General features: G+C 41.5%; 2 protein-coding genes across 2 annotated transcripts in view; both read left to right on the top strand.

Moving 5' to 3' along the window:
* Nucleotides 1-10,016, top strand: part of LOC129099166 (serine/threonine-protein kinase/endoribonuclease IRE1-like) — a 20,898-nt gene extending 10,882 nt beyond the window's left edge. The window contains 17 exon segments of the mRNA XM_054608347.1: nt 12-113; nt 207-468; nt 914-992; nt 1,277-1,436; nt 2,782-2,897; nt 3,033-3,227; nt 3,931-4,118; nt 4,120-4,199; nt 4,305-4,395; nt 4,488-4,677; nt 5,036-5,135; nt 5,218-5,417; nt 5,556-5,703; nt 6,369-6,496; nt 6,954-7,077; nt 8,396-8,463; nt 8,545-10,016. Coding sequence (XP_054464322.1) covers nt 12-113; nt 207-468; nt 914-992; nt 1,277-1,436; nt 2,782-2,897; nt 3,033-3,227; nt 3,931-4,118; nt 4,120-4,199; nt 4,305-4,395; nt 4,488-4,677; nt 5,036-5,135; nt 5,218-5,417; nt 5,556-5,703; nt 6,369-6,496; nt 6,954-7,077; nt 8,396-8,463; nt 8,545-9,138 — 2,825 coding nt within the window. The 3' untranslated portion in view covers nt 9,139-10,016.
* samd9l (sterile alpha motif domain containing 9 like) lies at nt 9,768-23,632 on the top strand. Its single transcript, XM_054608345.1, has 6 exons — nt 9,768-9,860; nt 10,051-10,109; nt 11,211-11,278; nt 11,360-12,208; nt 17,950-18,015; nt 18,256-23,632. Exons 5-6 carry the CDS (start codon nt 18,012-18,014, stop codon nt 22,887-22,889), a joined length of 4,638 nt encoding a protein of 1,545 aa, XP_054464320.1. The 5' UTR covers nt 9,768-9,860; nt 10,051-10,109; nt 11,211-11,278; nt 11,360-12,208; nt 17,950-18,011; the 3' UTR covers nt 22,890-23,632.

Genomic DNA, 23,632 nt, shown 5'->3' with positions numbered 1-23,632 from the left:
CTCCCTGTTAGAGTACACCATCACCATGTATGACACCAAGAGCAGAGAGCTGCGCTGGAATGCCACCTATTCTGACTACGCCTCCACCCTTCCTGATGATGAAACCAAATACAGTAAGACTCTTCGACACACATTTGCTCTTTTTTTTTAATTCAGTTTCTGACGTACGGTGCTAATAACTCGTCCGCTCCTTTGTTTCCCCACAGAGGAGGCTCATTTTGTTTCCAACGGCGACGGCCTGGTGGTGACCGTGGACAGCGAATCAGGAGACGTTCAGTGGGTGCAGAACTACAACTCCCCGGTGGTGGCCATGTATATCTGGCAGCGCGAGGGTCTCCGCAAAGTTCCCCATACTAACGTGGCCGTGGAAACCCTGCGTTACCTCACTTTCATGTCTGGAGAGGTCGGCCGCATCACACAGTGGAAATACCCGTTTCCCAAAGAGAATAAGCCCAAGAACAAGTTCATGTAAGCAGACTGAGAGAAACTATACCTGAGATTGTTACTGCTTTGACATTTCCATTTGGATACATTTTTAGGAAAAGATGTCTTACTCTGTTTTATACATATTGGAACCGTCAGTGTTTATTAATCATAGGAACATAACTTAAATGGAGGCTCAAAATCAAGATTTTCTTAAGTAAGTCTAAAAATGTAATATCTAGTAAGTGGGCCTGTTTTCAGCTGTGGTTTCACACCGCAGCCCTGTTTTATTTTTATATGTTGTGCTCACACCTGCTTCTGCTGGGAAGGCCAAACGGGACTTTCAGTGGTTAAGACGTTGTGAAAGTTTCGCCCAGTTTAGGGACATGATGGAGAACTCCGAAATGTTGTTCTCCACTTTGAACCAGCCACAACAGTATTTTTTTTTGTATTTTGTTTGACTGTGCTCTTTTTTTTTTTCCTCCTACAGGGCCACTTTGTATGTGGGTAAATACTCCACCAGTCTGTATGCCTCTCCCTCCCTGGTGCACGATGGAGTCACTGTGGTGGTGAGTGACCGTTACGTGTATCTCTTCATTTAGGCAAAACACAAACCTTATCCAGAAGACATGAACATAGAATATGTAAATTTACCATTAAAATGCCGAAGCAGTTGTATAGTTTTCATAGTAAGTCTTTATTTTTAATTAGTGGTTTCGATGTATGTATATATTGTATTGTATGAGTACTTCCTGTTCCAGTTGTGTCTTTTATTGCCCAAGCTTAAATCACTAGTAATCTGATACAACATTAATCTCAATCCCTCAAATGTTTTGTGTATTTCTATTCACAGCCTCGTGGCAGCACCTTCCCCATGCTGGAAGGTCCCGACAGCCAGGAGACCGACGAGGACAAGGAGTGTGTCATCACGCCCAGCACCAGTGTCAAGTTCAACGCTGCGCTCCGAGAGCGAAACCGCATCAACTTCATGAGGAACTACCTGCTCCTCATAGGTACTAACATCAAAGCACATGTGTTCGTCTATACCGACTCTTGGTACAGTGAGGGAAAGAGTTTCAGTACACCACCTAAAAAAAAAAAAAAAAAAGGAATCTGAGTTTCACTTACAATTAATGGGTGAGGGTTTGACATCAGGAGAGACCTCTGGAAAATGGTGGTTGCTGTAACAGGCTTTGTACGGTCATAAAAAAAACCTTTTTAAAAAGTCGTCAAATTTGAAAATAAAAATAAGAAATCTGCCTCATAAACTTTATGATAAAGTATATGTGGTTCAGTTAAGATGGACTGAGAAAAATCCGTATTGATTAAACACTACTGAAATGATAACACAGATCAATTGGAACAATGCCAGGAAAATGGCGATTTAATAATGCCTTCACTTTAGTGACAATGAGGGAGTCCACGCAAGGCTATACTTAGAATCAACACAATTTAACAAACTAAAGTTAACACAAAACAAACAATTGAGTGTGAAGATAAGCAAAGTGAGTAATGAAAGTAGGGCATGAATGTGTGCTGTGGAGGTGTTGAAGGTGTTAAACCAAAAGAGGGTGATGGAGGGTGGATGTCGGCTGTAGGAAGGGAGAGGGACAATGAGCAGCTTTTATAGGCTGGAAGGTCAAGGTGAGCTTAATCAAGCTGACGAGCAACTTAAAGGTCATGGCATAGGAAAGACCAGGATCTGGGGTGTGGGAAATGTGGACTGTCTATTACAACGTTCTACATTTGAAATAAGGAAGAGGCGGTGCTAGCTAACTATGCTAAAAGAGCTACACACTGGGTTCAATCAACACACAGCCCCATCACCAGTGACAAACGTGACACCCGCTTCTCTCTCGTCCTCCATCAAACAAGGGACCATTTAAGGTGGTATGAAGTTAATGTCCAGCCCTGCCTACAATTCATGAATAAACACAAGCCAGCTTTTTCAGGTCATATTTCCCAGCAGCTATTGTTATGTCATGAATTTTACCAATATATAAATTTTTTGGTAAATTTAAATATGGATTAATTGTTCTCATTTTTTCCTGTAAACAGACGTCGTAGAGAATGTTTGGTCATGGAAATGTTTTGGTTAAATATGCATATGAACCCTGCTGTATGTCGAAAGATTTCCCTCTTAGTACTCTTCACTACATTTTGAATTGTCCACTCGCTTTGTGTGACCGCCCTCTGCTGGATGATAAAATGAATAACACTATGTTGTGTTTTCTTACCATTTAAACAGAAACTATAAATACTTTAACATCCCAACTGAAAACAGTGTTTGGTTTTGCTGGATGGCCATGATTTGGATGATAATGATGATGATTTAAAAAGCCCACTCTTGCATTTCAGGTCATCATGAGACGCCTCCTGAAGCTCACAACAAGATCCTCGAGAGGTTCCCCGACAGCTTCCCTCGCAATCAAGGCAACGTCATCCCACCGACCACTGAAAAGAAAGTTGAGGAGGTGTGTGTGTGTGTGTGTGTGTGTGTGTCTGTCAATGACATATTTTGTTTCGGTGATTTTTTCCGATACCAAAACATCTGTGCAAATTGTTTCACTCTCTTCCTCTCTGTCCTCTAATCCTCCCACCGTCTCTAGAAGGTGAATGAGAGCGGTATGGATGATGGGCCACCTCCTCCTCCGCCTGAAACATCTATCCAAGAACCTGGGATCAGCGGCCGCACGGTGCGTCCAGAGGCCCCGGTGGACTCTATGCTCAAGGACATGGCCACCATCATATTCTCCACTTTCCTCCTGGCTGGCTGGGTGGCCTTTGTGATTACCTACCCCAAAGTAAGTCAAACAGCACCACCTAGTGGACTGTTGAGTGTCTGCAACTACCTAGTGATGACAGGAAATCTTTCATAATATGTAGAAAGAGGACTATAAGTCTCAAATATGCCAGTGACATAAGTGCTGAATACACTTTTGTGTTTCTAATGCTGCGTTCACACCAAACGAGAAGCGCGTTTAGTGTACATGTAAAGTAAATGCACTGACGCGAGTAGACGCCAAACGTGCCAGTGACAACGCTGTGTTGGAAAAGCCAATCAGCGTTGAGATTCACTTCCTGTCATCCTCTCACGTAAGCAAAGTCTAGCACCAATCGATCCGAGCTCTGTTCAGAAAACAAGCATTTTAAAAGTGATTTCCTTGTCGTCTTGCAGAGAGGACTAACAAAACATGAATTCTGACTTTTTACAAATCTGCATCATTACGTAGTTATTTCGGCGTCCCTTTTTGTACATTTTTTTTGCAATTAAATCACAGTAAAAGTGTTTATTTTCGGTTCATACAGCTGTAGTAAACCAGCCGACAGGTGGCTTGCTGGATTCAGTGAATACGGCTCGATAAAATCCACCGAGCGCCACCGGATGATGTTATGAACCCAGACAAGACGGCGTTTCGTTCTCCGGGATATCTGGGACTATCTTCGCTTTGCGTTTGAACGCAGCATTAGAGCCTCTGACTTAGTCTCCTCCTCTCTCCCCCACAGAGCGTTCACAAGCAGCAGCAGCTGCAGCACCAGGAGTTCCAGAGACAGATGGAGGAGAAGCTGGAGCTGCTCCAGAGACAGCAGCCGTTCCCCACTGCAGACGTGGCCCTGGGCCTGGGCCTGGCCCCAGACGGCGACTATCTGGAGGTGGCCCACACTCGCTCCGAGTGCTCGGACCACAGCAGCCCCAACGTCACCCCGAGCCTCCAACCACTCAAACCTGTCTGTGTCTGAGCTCGGAAGCTCAGCCAATGAGCACGAAGATGGAGGTAAAGATCGGGGGAATCAGGATTGAATGCACGCTGTTTGTTTGTATTTGTTAAACATTTTAACCCAGTTGTCAGTGTCATAAAATAATGTACTTGTCTTTTCAGAGGAGGACTCTAATACTGTCAGAGTGGGAAACATAACCTTCCGCCCCAAAGAGGTCTTGGGTCACGGTGCTGAGGGCACTATTGTGTACAAGTAAGCCTGAACAACCATTCAACAATTATTCAGGACGACCTGTTTCATTTCTTAAATATCACAACATTGTATTTCCATCGTTTCTCCACAAGGGGTCAGTTTGACAACCGTGCAGTGGCGGTTAAGAGAATTCTCCCAGAGTGCTTCAGCTTTGCAGACCGGGAAGTCCAGCTGCTGAGGGAGTCTGACGAGCACCCAAATGTCATCCGCTACTTCTGCACCGAGAGAGACCGTCAGTTCCAGTACATCGCCATTGAGCTGTGTGCAGCCTCACTTCAGGAGGTGATTAACGGATTAATAGATCTCTTGAGCACTCTCTCTGGGAGGAGCTGAGTTAATGAATCAAGTATTTTGCTACTAGCAGCCCAGTTTTAGCTTAATTTTCTTAAATAATGAACAATTTTTTTGTGTCATTAGGATGCAATATAGACTGCGAGCGTCAGTGTACTATGTGATAAAGTTTGGCAGTAAGTGGAGGAAAGAGCCAGGGGTTCTTTGTCTCTGTCATTATCCATAGAGCACAAAAACTACAAGAAACGCTTAAAATGAATTTGTTGCCTTACACATCTTCAAATTATGAGACAATGAGATGTCCCGTTTATTATTGGACCACACTGACTGTGGTCTTTCATCTCTCTAGTATGTGGAGAAGAAGGATTTTGACCGTCATGGACTGGAGCCAGTTATGCTTCTTCAGCAGACCATGTCAGGACTGGCCCATCTGCACTCTCTCAACATAGGTATGTGTTACCAAACAACATGTACACCACTAAACTGACTAACTTGATATTTTTTCATCTCACCTTGATTCTTTTCCTTCAGTCCACAGAGACCTGAAACCCCACAACATCCTGGTGTCCATGCCCAACGCCCATGGTCGGGTCCGGGCCATGATCTCAGACTTTGGCCTGTGTAAGAAGCTGGCAGTGGGCCGCCACAGTTTCAGTAGAAGGTCAGGGGTGCCGGGCACTGAGGGCTGGATCGCCCCCGAGGTTCTCAGTGAGGACTGCAAAGACAACCCGGTGAGTCCGGTAGAAAAGCAGCAGCTCTGTCATGGCGGTTAGAAGTAATGTAGGTTGTTACTGTTGCTGGTAAATGTGTGTTTCACTCCATGCCACGCTGTGACCTCCTCCATCCGTTGCTTCTCTCGTCTCCTGCAGACCTGCTCCGTTGATATCTTCTCTGCCGGTTGTGTGTTCTACTACGTGGTGTCTCAGGGAAGCCACCCCTTTGGCAAGTCTCTGCAGCGGCAAGCAAACATCCTACTGGGCACATACAGCCTGGACCATCTGCAAACTGACAAACATGGTGAGTGCTATAGTAATAACAACAGTGATGTGCTTAATGTAGACTAGTAAGGGCAGGTAGGGATGGTGGTGTGGATGATAGCTGCTATAAGTGTTTTGTACAGCCGATTGTTGCTTGATGGCAAAAATGTATGACTTATTAAAAAGGATTTACATTTTGTTAAAGGTACTGTGAGGGACTTTAGCTGGTCATGAAATAGTGTCAGTTTATTACTGATGCCTCTATATGACCAACATAAGTACACAAGACCATCAGCGAGAAGATTTGCTATTTCTACATAGTTTTTCTTAATGCTTGTGATCGGTGCCACCGGGTAGAATTCCACGGGAAATCAGATGAAATCTTACAGGTTCACCAGAAACGTCCTCAGCTCATCGCTGGAGGTAAGGAGGCTCAGGGAACCAGGACTGGGCGTAGCAGACTGTCAGACGACCTAGTCTTTTTAGAAAAAACTATCATTTTACTGCAGAAATGATAGTTTTTTCTAAAAAGACTAGTGCTAGGAAACACTACCACCTGTGTCCACGGGGTCCTCCTAAATCAACACAAAATGAAAGTTCCCTTTAGTAACTTAAAGAAAAAAAATGTTTTTACCAATAAATGCTTTGTAATCATACTCTGCGAGCACATTGTCAAAACCAGCTTGTTTGTGTCATTTGTTTCAGAGGACATCGTAGCCAGAGATCTGATTGAGCAGATGTTGAGCATAGAGCCCCACAGGAGGCCTTCAGCTGAGAGCGTTCTCAAACAGCCGTTCTTCTGGAGCCTGGAGAAGGAGCTGCAGTTCTTTCAGGTCAGCTGTTCACATATCACTGCTTAATGTTTAGATCACATGTATAAGGCTGTTTACTGTGTTCACTATGCTATTACAGACTCGGGCGTCTTCACAGTTGTATAAACCCTTGTGTGTTCTGCGTGGATTCATTATTAATAACCTTCTTCATAAATGAAGGCAAACATGCGTGCACATGCAAGCAGGTTATCTGTATTGAACTGCATAAAGCGCTTATTGTTCATAATATCTACTGCACGTGCTTGTAGGATGTATGAAAACTATACTTTTCAATTAACTTAGTCTCTACAATCCCATATCAACCTGCAGAACTTCATTGATGTGCCATATAACATATTGAACAGAAGAACAAAAAGCTGTCCCAGGCTGCTAAAACACACTCTGTCTGATCAGGGCCCAAGGTCGCCTCAGATATTAGTTGATGTTACTGACTTTTTTTTGTTGTGGTTGCTTGCAGGATGTGAGCGACAGAATAGAAAAGGAACCGCTGGACGGACCAATCGTGAGACAGCTGGAGAGAGGAGGGAGGGCTGTTGTAAAGCTTGACTGGAGAGAGCATATCACAGTGCCACTGCAGACTGGTATGAAACTGCTTTACACGTGTCAAATATAATATACCCCATGAGGGAAAAGGGTCTTCTTGTTTTCTTGTGTTGGTTCAAACGAAGGGTTAAAGTGTAGCACTCCACAAACTGTACTCGGGTAGAATTTCAGGTTGGAGATGGTTGCTTAGACATGCATGGTATAGGTTCATAGTTGCACTGAAGGCGGTTTCCTGTCATCACATAATGTAGCGGGTGGTAAAGTAAAGCCTTCCTGTCAGCATCGTCCCCCGCTGAGTATCAGAACGCCAACTGGTTCTCTTTGTACTTGTTTTATTGACCAGAACAGCAAATCCCACAGATACAGTTATGGATTGACTAATGTGATACCATTATGTGGGTATTTCTTCATTTTATAAACATATAGTATGAAAGTATACAAAGATTTTCTTCATTTACAAAACGACTACCTTAATAAAAAGCTCATTCAAGTCCAACTTGAGAGGCCAGATGCATAAAACTCACTCCGTAGATTCACAACTAAAGACAGAAATATGCAAGCCTCGTTTCCACTCCCACTGTTAACAATAAGTGGATGCATAAACGCACATAAACATCTGTTTGCATAACGATTCTTGTGCAATTGTGTCACATCAGCAACAGTGCCTGAGGCTATTTATAGCGCCAGTGCCATTTATCACATGTACCTGTCAACCATAATTGCAGTGATACCTCTATCATCATCATCATTAAATGTCTGATGGAGGATCAATGATTAATTTATAGAGCTCATGTTGAAATTTGCTTTACAAAGTGCTTCACAATTCAGGATGAAATTAAAATATTAACACTGAAACGCTGGCTCAAATGTATATAAAAGGATACAATTCATCGCTCATAAGTTATGAAGCTTAAGTTTTTCAAGAAATGGCACAGTCAGTGAATTTGGCCGGCACTATGAAGTCTCTCACTTTATATTAAATGTCCATTTTATGTCACCCACATCTGTCTCTAGAAAAAGCATGTACGTATGGTCTCAAGCGTGTGTGTGAGGTGTACACATTCTTCTTTTAAAAATACCAGTTTATGATTGAGAAACGGTGTGAGAATTGTTTTTTTTGCATAAACTTAGTTTATATTTCCGGTGCAAGATTTAGAGAAAACTCTCTGTTCCTATATTTCCTCAGTTGCACTCATCCTTCCAGGTTTTGGGTACTTCAGTAACGGGATCAAATAAAAAGAAAGCTGCATCATATCAGGATTTCCTGTTTACTGTTGCTTTGTTGGCTAATGATCAGGCATTCTTTCTGTAGTTAATGCATGTTTTTTTGATTAATTTTCTTTTTTTCTTTGGCAGATCTGCGGAAGTTTCGCTCCTATAAGGGCGGGTCAGTCAGAGACCTGCTGCGTGCAATGAGGAACAAGGTAGGAATGTGTTATCATGCTTTTGTATTTAAAGGAAACCGGTCCTACTGTCTGACTTAACGCTTGACATTCCATCCACAGAAACATCATTACCGAGAGTTGCCTGCTGAGGTCCAGGAGACTCTGGGCTCCATCCCTGACGACTTTGTGTCCTACTTCACGTCCCGCTTCCCCCACCTGTTAATGCACACGTACCTGGCCATGCGGACCTGTGCATCAGAGAGGCCCTTCCTGCCTTACTACTCCACTGCAGATCAGCTCGCAAAAACACAGGCCCAGTACACACACCACGGGCCACACAGACAAAATGAGCCATGCACTCAACACCTGCCCACACACACATCACCGCCCTCCTCACAGCCCCAGGACCCCATACAGTCCGCACAGCCACAGGACCCCATACAGTCCTCACAGGCGGTGGAGGTCCCTCACACAACACCCGCCGAATCAGCGCCCGCCACTTCACCGGACGAGCCTGTATCTCCACATTTTCCAGTCCAGACATCGGAGCCAGCAGTGCCAGCACAGTCCACACAGACCGACTTGCACAGTCAAACCTTGAACCCCACGTTTGCCTCAGAATCACCTACAGAGCCTCTCGGGCAAAGAGGATCCAGTCAGTCTGAGATGAACACACCGTCAGATCCTCCTACGCTGGATAACTAACCAGTGTGAACCGAACCAGAGTCAGGTGGACCGAGCACAGACGGGAGCGTTGCCTTCAAGAGTGGACACAACGTGGGACTCAGTTGCTGCACCGTGAGCTGGTGAGGACCAGGCCTGCAGTGCCTGGGATCCACTGCCGGGCGCAGCAGCTGCACCCTTAATTAAGTGCCTTCTGCTCACCTGGGTTAAATTGTTCCCCAACCGAACCGTCCACAGGTCCGTCTCCGCCTTGAGGAAGTCAGATAATCAACAGGGTGCTGTTGGACATTATCTTGTAGCTGGACTAAGCAAAGAGTATATTTTATTTTATAACAGCATGTCCAAAAAATAGTGTTTGTCCACAAAAACATCTGGTCTCTATTGTGGGAAAAAATGTCTGGATGTTGTTGTTGGTTGGTTTTATAGTGCAATGTTGTATTTCTGAGTGAGCCTGTTCACTGCACAGATACCGTATGTATATTTTTGTATAGACTGATTCAGAAATTGGATCAATGATGATGAATCATTCAATGTGGCCAACGTGCCTTTTTTTTTTTTTTTTTTTTTTCTGTCTTTTTTTATATATATATCACTGTGCTGCATTGGGACAGATCTTTAAAATTGACTATGCTAAATGTGCTTGATTCCAGTTAATGCTGCTAAACTGCTTCTCTTTTGTCAATCAAGACTATTGTGCTGACTCGGTAAGAGTGGACTGTTCCAAAGGGTGTTCAGGGTGGCTTCTGAATACAGTAGGTCATTTTATGCTCATGTGATTATGTAGTCATATCAATGAAATATGAGTTTAAGAGGTCAGGCTGCAGAACTAGCATTAAAAACTCTTTTCAAGGGTGTCAAAGTGAAGTTAATGACTTGCACATTAAATTCTATTTTTTTTAATACTAAGATTTTGCTTGTCGATTGGTCTCTCTGTATATCAAGATGGCGATCGGTGGATATGGAAGATTTAACAGTCAGTGCCTAAAAGAAGCTTGACACAGGTACTCCACTGCTCTGAACTGACTATCGCTACAGTTAACATAGTATAGCGTAGCCTACGGTGTAACTTTCCTCTGACTCAGTTTTGTAGCATTGCCAAGCAACAGCAGATATTTTACTGCAGGCAAATAAAGCATGTCACTTAGCAACACAGTAACACAGGGCTGGACTAAGGACTGAGCCAGTGTGTGAATCCAGGTCATACGCTGATATATACACGGGACGTAAACCAATGAATTCAAAATAACTAAAATGCAATTGGCCAGAAAATTGGAAATAAGTGGCATATGAAAAGATCAAAATCAGTTCATTATAAGTGGATTCAGTACAGAGAGGTTTGGAATTGTTGAAAAGACTTTGCTCAAAGACTGAAAACAGGAGTGAGGTCCAGAGGTCCAGGTACACTGCTCCCTTCATGTGGCACCTAGAACAGGTTTATCAAACAATTCTTCCTTGTTTATCATTTAAACTGATAACACTCATGGAAAGGTTATTTGGACGGAATTAACTCTGTAAATTCAGCTGTGAGCCTAACTAGGCCTGTGTACCCTGGCTTTCTGTCAAAATGAATTAATACTCATTTTTAAAGGCTGTTTTACAATTTTTTTTAACGTTTTTATACATTTATATCTCTGCTATTAAAATAATTCTGCCGTCACAACCCCATTTCACTTTTTTTTTGTCAGTGAATTTGGCCGGCACTATGAAGTCTCTCACTTTATATTAAATGTCCATTTTATGTCACCCACATCTGTCTCTAGAAAAACCATGTACGTATGGTCTCAAGCGTGTGTGTGAGGTGTACACATTCTTCTTTTAAAAATACCAGTTTATGATTGAGAAACGGTGTGAGAATTGTTTTTTTTGCATAAACTTAGTTTATATTTCCGGTGCAAGATTTAGAGAAAACTCTCTGTTCCTATATTTCCTCAGTTGCACTCATCCTTCCAGGTTTTGGGTACTTCAGTAACGGGATCAAATAAAAAGAAAGCTGCATCATATCAGGATTTCCTGTTTACTGTTGCTTTGTTGGCTAATGATCAGGCATTCTTTCTGTAGTTAATGCATGTTTTTTTGATTAATATTCTTTTTTTCTTTGGCAGATCTGCGGAAGTTTCGCTCCTATAAGGGCGGGTCAGTCAGAGACCTGCTGCGTGCAATGAGGAACAAGGTAGGAATGTGTTATCATGCTTTTGTGTTTAAAGGAAACCGGTCCTACTGTCTGACTTAACGCTTGACATTCCATCCACAGAAACATCATTACCGAGAGTTGCCTGCTGAGGTCCAGGAGACTCTGGGCTCCATCCCTGACGACTTTGTTATTATAAGTGGATTTAGTACAGAGAGGTTTGGAATTGTTGAAAAGACTTTGCTCAAAGACTGAAAACAGGAGTGAGGTCCAGGTACACGCCTCCCTTCATGTGGCATCTAGAACAGGTTTATCAAACAATTCTTCCTTGTTAATCATTTAAACTGATAACACTCATGGAAAGGTTAATGCAAGGGTCTGACTCCACAGAGTTATATAATGTGATGATACATGGGGCAGCTCTAGTCAAACCGTTGATCCCTGCCTTTTGTCAGCCCATTTGGACGGAATTAACTCTGTAAATTCAGCTGTGAGCCTAACTAGGTTCCTCTTTCTCTTCTGCCCACTTCCTCTTCTAACTCACTTCAAAAGCCCCATGTTTGTCCTAACTGCTCTATAAAACTATTATTACAGATGTACATTTGTTGCTTCTCCTTTTTTGTTGCAGGACTTTTTAAATATGCTCTTTATATAGAGTCTTGTTAACATTATGATGTTACTGCTAGTTTTACATACAGGTAAAAGGTGACTGATGCTGTTATAAACATGTTCTGTTGTGACCTGCTCAGTTTAATCTTGAGTGTAAAGTTTCCAGTGGGGGTGAGTCTTGCTGGGGAGGGGGAATACATTTCCTCGAAAACGAAACCTGGTGGGCTGCGCATGCGCAGTGGGTGCAGCCCACCATTTTTATTAAGAGAGAGAGAGAGAGAGAAATTACAGCAGTCCTGCTTTTGATGTTGATCTCTAACAACGTCTGAATAAAATCCAGATTTCTGTCACTATCTATCCAAGGTAAGAACACTGATCCTCTTTCTATTTATTTATTTACCTTCTTGTGTTCATTTTTTTTGGATGCATATTATATTACATCCATACATGCTCTTAGTATAAAGCTGACACCCGAAAAATATTTATGTCCCGTCCCCGTCCCGGTATATGTGTTACGAGATGTTCTGTGTTGAATCAACGGTGTACCCGTAGGCTGCATGAGTTTGGTGATGTGGAGATCCAGTCAACGGGAGCAGCATGTACCCTTGGGGAAAAAAAGCGGGAATAAAATATGTGAAATGTGGATTTCTTTTTGACCTTGCTTCTAATGCACTTTTACTTACTCTTAATTTGACCGCTTTGAGGGTTTTTGACGCCGTTTAAAGGCAATCAAACGCTGTTTTTACAATGTTTTCCTCATAGTAGTGAGCTCTTCCTTCTGTTTTGCAAAGCCAGAGAGCCCATTGTTTCCCCCGCACCAACCAATCGGTCAAGAGTAGAGCCAGACCAAAGCAAGAGTGCTGCAACTGTCTTAGGAAGTGATCTGTGGTGTCTTTGTGAATTGCACAGTATTCAGAAAATCGTTTAGACCATGTTTCAATTAATGGTATTTTTAATCATCTGCATTATGCTAATAATGGTATCATATCATCATATAAGAGCCCAACTCAGAAACAAAGTCCACATTTCTTACATTACAGTCACTTAGCAGACGCTTTTATCCAAAGCGACCTACAATCAGTAGTATATTACATATCATTCACCCATTCACACACTGATGACAGGCTACCATGCAAGGTGCCACCATCAGACTCTAACTAACATTCATTCACATCCAGTCCACACCGATGGCAAGCCTTCGGGAGCAACTTGGGGTTAAGTGTCTTGCCCAGGGACACATCGACTGCTGAAGCCGGGTATCGAACCACCGACCCTCTGATGGAGAACTACCTTGCTCTCCACTACGCCACAGCCGCCCCCTTAGTTGAAAGCAAAACATTTAAATCCCAGTGAAATATGGTCTAACCGTGAACGTCTAATTAACGTCTTCACATAGTCGGTGAATAAACTTTCACCTTTGAACGTCTTTTAACCATCACCGTCTTATCAAAATGCTCACAGTGAAATCTGTACCAATTAAACATGTAGTCATAGTAACACATTAACAGTTTACATTGACAGGACAAATAAGACCATCTGACACAGGCAACAATTCATTTGATTTTATTCATACAACTACAATGAAATTGAAAAAAACAAAACAAAATCTCCCGTTTCTTCTTTAAATGTCATTGTCAAAGCCTCCAGGAGCCGGTTTCAGATGATCTGCTATATTTCAGATGGATGTCTGTAAATTAAACAAGAATTATAAAACATATTCACTCTTGAACGTCTTTTCCCCTGTGACCATGATCGTTTTTTTAAATGTCTTTCCAACGTAAAGATGCTCACTGGCATATTACACATTATAATACTTTATATTGTTTGTAAGTTGCTGTATGCCAAACAACAATGTTCTGACCGTCTTCTTGTTTGTACATCAATTTATTTTACTCACTACCTCCCCATTTAAACTGTGTACCTCCCCATTTAAACTATGTACCTCCCCATTTAAACTATGTACCTCCCCATTTAAACCGTTTACCTCCCCATTTAAACTATGTACCTCCCCATTTAAACTATGTACCTCCCCATTTAAACCGTTTACCTCCCCATTTAAACTATGTACCTCCCCATTTAAACTGTGTACCTCCCCATTTAAACTATGTACCTCCCCATTTAAACTATGTACCTCCCCATTTAAACCGTATTACCTCCCCATTTAAACTATGTACCTCCCCATTTAAACCGTGTACCTCCCCATTTAAACTGTTTACCTCCCCATTTAAACTATTACCTCCCCATTTAAACTATGTACCTCCCCATTTAAACTGTGTACCTCCCCATTTAAACTATGTACCTCCCCATTTAAACTGTGTACCTCCCCATTTAAACCGTGTACCTCCCCATTTAAACTGTGTACCTCCCCATTTAAACTATGTACCTCCCCATTTAAACCGTTTACCTCCCCATTTAAACTATGTACCTCCCCATTTAAACTGTGTACCTCCCCATTTAAACCGTGTACCTCCCCATTTAAACTGTGTACCTCCCCATTTAAACTATGTACCTCCCCATTTAAACCGTTTACCTCCCCATTTAAACTATGTACCTCCCCATTTAAACTGTGTACCTCCCCATTTAAACTATGTACCTCCCCATTTAAACTATGTACCTCCCCATTTAAACCGTTTACCTCCCCATTTAAACTATGTACCTCCCCATTTAAACCGTGTACCTCCCCATTTAAACTGTGTACAGCCCCACTACTATTTCAGATGTAAAATGGCCTAAAACTCACTTTATATCAATGAACTACAGCGACAGCCTATAAACACAGTCGCCAACATGAACTTACACACATATTAATGATTACTGTTGGTCCATGTAGCAGTAGCTACAAGCCAACATGCTAACGCTACAAGCTAGCAGCCTCGCCTGCATCGTGAGCAGCTTCAAATTATCTAATGATGCTAATTTCGCTTTGAATAACTGGAATCCAGTAGTTCAACCACTTACAAAGTATGTAGTTAGCGTGAAGACTCATTCATTTGATTTTATTCATACAACTACAATGAAATTGAAAAAAACAAAACAAAATCTCCCGTTTCTTCTTTAAATGTCATTGTCAAAGCCTCCAGGAGCCGGTTTCAGATGATCTGCCATATTTCAGATGGATGTCTGTAAATTAAACAAGAATTATAAAACATATTCACTCTTGAACGTCTTTTCCCCTGTGACCATGATCGTTTTTTTAAATGTCTTTCCAACGTAAAGATGCTCACTGGCATATTACACATTATAATACTTTATATTGTTTGTAAGTTGCTGTATGCCAAACAACAATGTTCTGACCGTCTTCTTGTTTGTACATCAATTTATTTTACTCACTACCTCCCCATTTAAACTGTGTACCTCCCCATTTAAACTATGTACCTCCCCATTTAAACTATGTACCTCCCCATTTAAACCGTTTACCTCCCCATTTAAACTATGTACCTCCCCATTTAAACTGTGTACCTCCCCATTTAAACTATGTACCTCCCCATTTAAACTATGTACCTCCCCATTTAAACCGTTTACCTCCCCATTTAAACTATGTACCTCCCCATTTAAACCGTGTACCTCCCCATTTAAACTGTGTACCTCCCCATTTAAACCGTTTACCTCCCCATTTAAACTATGTACCTCCCCATTTAAACTGTGTACCTCCCCATTTAAACTGTGTACCTCCCCATTTAAACTATGTACCTCCCCATTTAAACCGTTTACCTCCCCATTTAAACTATGTACCTCCCCATTTAAACTGTGTACCTCCCCATTTAAACTATGTACCTCCCCATTTAAACCGTTTACCTCCCCATTTAAACTATGTACCTCCCCATTTAAACTGTGTACCTCCCCATTTAAACCGTGTACCTCCCCATTTAAACTGTGTACAGCCCCACTACTATTTCAGATGTAAAATGGCCTAAAACTCACTTTATATCAATGAACTACAGCGACAGCCTATAAACACAGTCGCCAACATGAACTTACACACATATTAATGATTACTGTTGGTCCATGTAGCAGTAGCTACAAGCCAACATGCTAACGCTACAAGCTAGCAGCCTCGCCTGCATCGTGAGCAGCTTCAAATGATACTAATGATGCTAATTTCGCTTTGAATAACTGGAATCCAGTAGTTCAACCACTTACAAAGTATGTAGTTAGCGTGAAGACTCATATTTTTTTTCAGTCCGCTAGTTTACTTCGCTCCGCAAGTCCAATGCCGAGTCTCCCGACCGGTGCTACCTTCAAAGTTGAGTGCAGTCTGAGCCTAATTTCCTGCGCATGCGTGTTCCAGCAGTAGGCACTCACTTGTATTTTACATGAATGTACAGACAGAATGTAAACTGCTCCGTTACGATGTCCTGTGAGCATCTTGTTGGCAGCAAAACGTCTATAGTTCCATATTCATGACTTTATGTGAAACATTAAATGCGTTTAAATCACTTCGCCGTGTAAGACAACGTATGACTTTGGAGAAATACGTTAAAAATAAGCAATATCATCACCTACAACTGAACAAATCAACTTTTTCTGACATTAATGTGACACGTTGATGTTGTAACTGAATTTTAGCCGGTTGAAAAGACGGCAAAAATAGGTCTTAGAGTTCAGACCCAATATCACCCAGTTTTCAACCAGAAATCAACGTTGAAATCCCGGTTGGTGCTCACTGGGCTATTTAATCTTTGTGGTGTAAATATTGGCTTCTGTCACTGCAAAAGGCAGCTACTTGGGCTATAAAATTGTCTTCATTCACTGCTAGATGATTCAAATTGTACAATTCAGACCATCAAATATTTATTTGCATGAGAATATGATCACCTTACCTTAAACATATATTAATCTTCATTTTCCATTTCTCCCTGGTGCAAACAAGTAGGGCTGTAATCAACCAAAGAAATTCTTGGTCGACTGAAACCCTGAAATTTCGACTAAAAATCGACTAATGGGGGGGGCATCACGTGCATCTGCGCAATATAATAGCACATGATTACCGAAAATATATACTGATATCAGCACAAGAAGGCAATTAAACAACAATTCAGGGAAAATTATCTTTATTAAACATCCCAGATCATGTACCAAAAATAAAGCAAAGGCTCAAAACAATAGCCTACAAACAGTGGGCACGGCGCAATTGCGCATTAGGCAAAATCCAATAAATAGAAATAAATGTGCACAATAATAAAAGGGAACCATAAAAGTTCGTTATTTAGCAATAAACTGAAACGAAATAAAGTGCATAACAATAACAAGGAAGGCTCACTCAGAACAAATACAAAAATAAAATAATAAAATGCCTCATATCCTGAGCAATAAAATTGACAATTCCTTCTGTGATATCATGTTTGCGTTTGGATGATATAGGAGGCTTAACATCCAGCGTGGTCTGGGTGTATCGGAGGGATCCTTCTGTTGTTGCGGGCGGGTGCGCCTGCAGTTATAAAACGAATAAACGATTATTAGACTAAAATATTGAAATATGTTTAATATGATATTAATAGGCTATAATATTGAAATATTACCGTTTTTAGATGATACGCCATGTTTGTAGTCGAGCTGTGATATGCAAACTGTTGTTTGCAAATTTTACATTCGACTTTTTTCCCGCATCTATTTTGGAAAAATTCTGCCACACTGCCGATGTCTTTGACATGGATGGTAGAGGAGGAGGACTCAAATGAAACTTAAATGAAACGCTCAAAATAAAAATAAATATTCAGCAATTAAACCACCGGACGTTGAATAACATGGACCTTCTTCAATCTACCTGTCTCTAGTGGGTTGGGCTAATCCAAAATAGTGAAAACAAGGGGGGTGTTCTCTGAAGACAGGCTGTTTTCTGTGAAACAGGGCTCTGAAAACACCCCCATTAGCACTTGGTACTTTCCTCCTGATGACGACTTTATGAAATTAACACGGCAAAAAATCGACCAATCAGAATTTTGGTCGACCCAGAACGTATCGACCAATAAGTCGACCAGTCGACTAGGACTTTACAGCCCTACAAACAAGATTCCAAACTGAAGCAGTTTTTGATCACCAGATTTCATCCACACATGTCAAGATGATAATGGGTTGAAAGTAACTGTAAACATTTTCTCTTGCAGATGGAAGTTGATAATAGGAGAAGCCAAAGTTGATAATGTGAAGAAGTAAGGAGAAAGAAATCATGGGTGAGTGGAGAGACAAGTACTTTTTTATGAGATGTTCTTCAAGGCTTTGTGGGAGTTATTTCTTTTAAAGTGGTAATACCTAAAATATTCCCTTGGCACCACGGTTTGGCTTTACCATCAATTTGCCTCTTAATTAGTAATTAACATATGCCTGTGGAAATGTGGAGGAGAATCAAGTTGCTTCTCGGATTCTCTTATTCATAATCAAACATATTTTTTCTCTCTTTTTACACTATACAGCTGACGAACTTGAGCAGTCACCCAAGGGTTGGAGTGAATCTCAAGTAAGCGACTGGCTAAGATCAATTGGCGTGAATAAGAAGTACATAGAAAAGCTCCATGAGGAAGAAGTAGATGGACAAATCCTTCTTGCACTGACGGAGGACTTTTTGAAGTCAAAGATTGGCATGAAAGCAGGGCCTTCTCTTTTGATTATTAAAAACAGAGATGAGCTCATCAACTCCAAGAAAAAGTCTCAAGAGAAGAAAAATACCACTAGTGGCAAAAACCCCGAATTGGAACAGAAAAACATTGATCAAAAATCTGTTAAATGTCTTCCCACAACAAGTGAAGGTCCTCTGGTACAGATTCCTGAGAAAGATCAAGCCGTCGTAAAGGAAAGACAAACAGCTCAGGTACCATATGCGTTGACTTCAAAAGAAGACTGCAGACCACGACCATTTGATCAAGAAGGGATTGATTTCATATATGTAAAGCACAGAGTCCTGCAACCTGAATCAGGTGCTTTTAATCTGACATCTCCATGCCATGAATTTAAGTCTTTGGCATTAGCTGTTACTTTGGATCACACACGACTCCAAGCTAAGTTTGCAAAAGAGGTCCTTAAATTTGCAACTGGCTGTATGAATATCAGATCAAATGGCACAATACACTTTGGTGTTATGGACAGCAAGGAGAATGCAGAATATGTGCATGGTGAGATAATTGGTATCCCTGTTCAAGAGAAAGACATTTATGTAGATGCTTTGGACTACATTGAAAGGAGTTTCTCTTCTGGCAGCGAGCATGTACGTCAGTGTGTACGGCCACCAAGGTTCATTGAGGTTATGGATCGAGAAAGTACAGAAAAGAGGTATGTGTTGGAGGTTGACATTGTGCCTTCAATAAGTATCGTTAAGAGCAAGGTGTTCAAAGTTCGTCTGCCAAACTTCAAAGCGTCATCTAACAAAGTAGAATTTGAGAAAGAAACGACTCTGCGGAGGGTGGGTTCAAAAACGGAACCAGTGCTCGACAAAGACATCAGTGATTTTTACGAGCAAGTCAAGCATCGGGATGCCCAAAGAGAAGAAGCAGAGAAAAATCAGTTCCTTGGTGCCCCAGACTTCTGCCAAGACCTGGGAAGAAAACTGAAAATGCTAATGACTTGTGGGAAGAAATTCATCGAAAAGCAGAAATGGTTCATACTTGTCACAAACAAATTCAACCCTGATGACCTTTGCCACATTGACTGGCTGCTTAACATGAGCGTGTTCTGTGTGTTTGACTTTGACCCAGACTCAAAGATAACAGGTCTTTGCAGCAAGTACCTTCAGCATCATGCTGCAAACATGCATTCTCTGCAGAGCTATAGGATATCCAGTGACATGAACATCAAAGAATTCACAAGCCACTTGCATCTGTTTGAGCAAGCTAGCTGGATCTTTTGTAATGGCCGTACTGACTTTAAAGGAAATGAACCTCCTTGTGATGAGATGACCTGGATCAAGACAAAAATGACTGTCCTGAGGGAATCTGTGTCTATGATCTGTAAACAAATCTTGCCAAATGGGACATTCCAGGTCGTTTTTCTTCTCACATCACCAGTCGAGAAACCACTCTTGCACACCTTTAATGAGTTCTTCACTGACATGGAAGGCCATGAAGACATCATCTGCATCTGTGAATCACAGACACACTTCCAGAAGTGGCAAAGCTTTGCAGAGGGGTCATGTGGAACAGAAACTGTGAACAATTCCAGTGTTGTTGGGATGAAAATGAGTCACGTTAACGCAACTCTACAGCAAATACAAACTGTAAAAGCATGCGCCAAAAAACACTTGCCAGTCTTTGTGAAAGGGACATGTCTTCTTGAAACACTGGGAGAGGAACAGATGTATTCTCTGGAAATTCTGACGGTCGATCATTGTGATGAAACAAGCAAAGAGTTCATTGATGAGGAGAAAGTAAACATTGACCAGCAGTTCTACCGTGGTGGTAGAATAAACTGGTTGAATTTCTGGCTTGCTGAGCACAAGTATGTTGGTGACATAATTGAAAGAGATGCTTATCATGATGTTTCCAAACTTCTCAGTGACGATTTGAAGTGGAATGCAGATCAAACTCCGGTGAACAGTATAAACATCTACCATCATCCAGGAAGTGGTGGAAGCACTGTCGCAAGACAAGTGCTGTGGAACCACAGGAAAGGTATAAGGTGTGCATTTGTGAAGCCTTCATACGCTGCTGCTATTGTTGCACAACATGCAGTTCAATTGAGAGAATATGAAGAAAAAGATCAACAGACATGTCTTCCTGTGCTGCTCCTCATTGAAGACTCAGACAAAGAATACCTGGATGATCTGAGGAACGAACTGGAGGTTGCCACCAACACCAAAAGAATCCAGTATGGAACTCTATGTTTCATTTTGTTGAGCTGCAGACGATCCCATGATCCAGAGAAGAGATGCAAGGAGTCTCCATTACAGAATGTGTCTGTCACTCACAAACTGTCTGATCGAGAGAAGAGAAAGTTTGCTGGAAAACGTGAGGCACTTGAGGCACGATATGAACCTGAATTCATTCTGACATTTGTTTTGATGAGTGAAGGATTCGATGAGAAATATGTTCAAGAGTTTGTGGAACATTTGCTCCAAGGCATTGACCGCACATCTGTTGCCACTAGACTCATTCTCTATGTTGCACTGCTGAACACTTATGTTCAAAACTCTTTCATCTCTCAGTCCCACTGTCAAGCTTTGCTTGCCTTGACCATTCACTTGGAAAGGTTTCGCCAACATGAGTTTGAGAAATCACTGGGTGACCAGGCTAAGCTAGTCTTCTTGCACCTTAGAGATGACAATACGCACATTGAATCGATCAGAATCATCCACCCTCTCATTGCAAAGGAAATTCTCCAACAACTTTTGGGGAACCAACAGACCCAAAGCAGTTGGGCAATGAATTTGCTAAGCGACACCGTGCTTTTTGAGCACAGATTTGGAAGAGATGAATATCTGTCATTTTTGAGAGCACTTTTCATAAGGCGAGCCAGGATAAGCAAAGGGGACGAATACGATAGTTTTTTCTCTCCTCTGATTGAGCATGTGTGTGAAAAGGAAAAAAGCCCAGGCAAAGCAATTGAGTTACTCAAGGAAGCGTTCGAGCGTTTCCATAAAGATCCATTCTTTGCACAACAACTTGCTCGTCTTCATTACACTTATGAAAAGTTCGAAGAGGCAAAACACTGGGCAGAGACAGCAGCCAAACAGCTGCCCAACAACTCATACATACTCGACACAAAAGGGCAGGTGTACAGGAAGTGGTTCCAAGCTAAGTGCAAAGCTATTGAGAATGACAATGTACCAAAGACAGCCCAGAACATAGCAGATGCTGTGGAGACTGCACTGAAAGCCCTGGATTGTTTTCAAGAATGTGAGAAAGCAGCTAACGCAGAAATGGAAGACATTAATAGTTCAGGGTTTTTCTCTGAAGTTGAGGTTGGATGCAGCCTGCTCAAACTGATCTCTTCATCGCAAGTGTTTGCAAACAGAGCCAATGGCCATTCAGAGTGTATGAAGTACCTGTTGACAGACTACATTCCGGAGGAAGTTGAAGATGCCTGGGAACCATTTCATGGCCGTTTGAAAAAGCTCAACAACACAATGCAAGAAGCCCTGGAATGGATTTCAGAAGACCTCAGTTACTTCCAGACAGACATTGGTTTAGATGGAGAAGAGACCCCTGAAAGTCCTGAGGAGAAGAGAAACCATCCACTCAAATGGTTGGCAAAAAAATCTTCAGAGTATGGGAAATATTTCAGTGAAGCTTATTCTACTGCGCTTCAAGGGCAATCAATCCCAGCCAATCTGACTCCTTTCCAAAAACGCATGGTCATCTATCATCTTGGTGGGGGGAACATAACAGCCATCCTCTCCAAGCTAACTGACCAGCGGGATGCAGTGCGTCTCCTCGAGACCATCATTTCTCTCTACCCCAGTGATCCAAAAAAGGCCAAATTTGGTCAAAGGGACATTGTCAATTACATAATGGCCCACCTTACTCTGAACTGCCTTTCACCACAGATACAAAAGGTCGCTCCTCTGAAAGATCTGCAGGCACTTTGTCATCAGTTCCCAACTGATAAAAGAAAATGTTTTCCAAACGCACTGTTCTTGCTTACCTTGCTGTTCTGGCCAGAGGATCACGACACAGACCATGAGAAAGAAACCAAATATGAAATTGTGCATTCAGCTGTTGAATACCTGGAAAAAGGTTATTGGACCAAGAAGAAGGACATTCCTCAGAGGAAAAGAAGGATTTACACACATTTCTTTCTGGGCAGTGGGAACGGACTGGATAAATTTGTCCACAAGAAAAAGTTTGAAAGAGTCACAAAGGGGTTCTCAGTTTCTGAGAAACGCATGAAGTGGTTGAGGGGTGAGGCATGGAAAAAGCCTGAGATCGCCACCATGCTGAAGTGTGTTTCTGGATGGACTGAAGATGGAGTGGTGTACCTTGAAGGCCCTCGGAAAAAAAAGTTCAATATCCTGCCTCTTCATGTACCATCAGTGCCTCATAGTAATGAAAACATCACGTTCTACCTGGGGTTCACATTCCGAGGGCCCGTTGCCTGCAACATCATTGTGAAACAGTAGATTGTACCATGATCCTGTCACAAATGGCTGTACGTCATCTTCATGAAGCATGGGATTAATATTAACAGATTAAAAAAAGGAGAGAGATCAAGTCACACAAATTGTTTTTCAAGGAACTAATATTTGTAAAATACAAAACTCTAAATGTTGAAGCATGTGCTATGGTACAAACTGTAATTTGTTTTGCAAGATAGTTTGTTATCAAAATTATATTAGTTTTTTTACATCTTTTATACTTGTATATGCATATGTGAACTGAAAAATACAGCTAAAAGATGAATTGTTCACACCGTAAAATGTTCATAAACATCTGGGCTTCTAGTACATCATGATGGCTTATACTAACTCTTCTGTATCTTCCAGAATACAATATAAAAAAGCAGTGGAACTAATAGCAACTACATTCATTGTAATTGTATCAGTGTTTTAACAATAAATGTTTAAAGACCTAAGCAGCAACATTATGTACAGTTGGAGAAGAACGTGTCTATCATATATTAATATGCAACAGAAAAACAAGTGTAGTTAATTGTGAAAGGAAACATTTGAATTAAAAATTAAACTACAAATTACGCCAGTACCTGTACTTAACTGGCTATACTTTTTTTTTTACTGCTATACTTATATTGAATGAATTGTTTTTGGTCGTAACATGAATAAGTATTTGACTCTGTAAACATAAGTGTTGCTGAAATATATAATGAAGATCTTGTAATACAATAAACTTTTTTTCTTCAATTCTA

Source organism: Anoplopoma fimbria, chromosome 11 (assembly GCF_027596085.1).
Source record: "Anoplopoma fimbria isolate UVic2021 breed Golden Eagle Sablefish chromosome 11, Afim_UVic_2022, whole genome shotgun sequence".
Taxonomy (NCBI): domain Eukaryota; kingdom Metazoa; phylum Chordata; class Actinopteri; order Perciformes; family Anoplopomatidae; genus Anoplopoma; species Anoplopoma fimbria.
The sequence above is the reverse complement of the archived record's forward strand: the minus strand, read 5'-3'. Positions and strand labels throughout refer to the sequence as shown.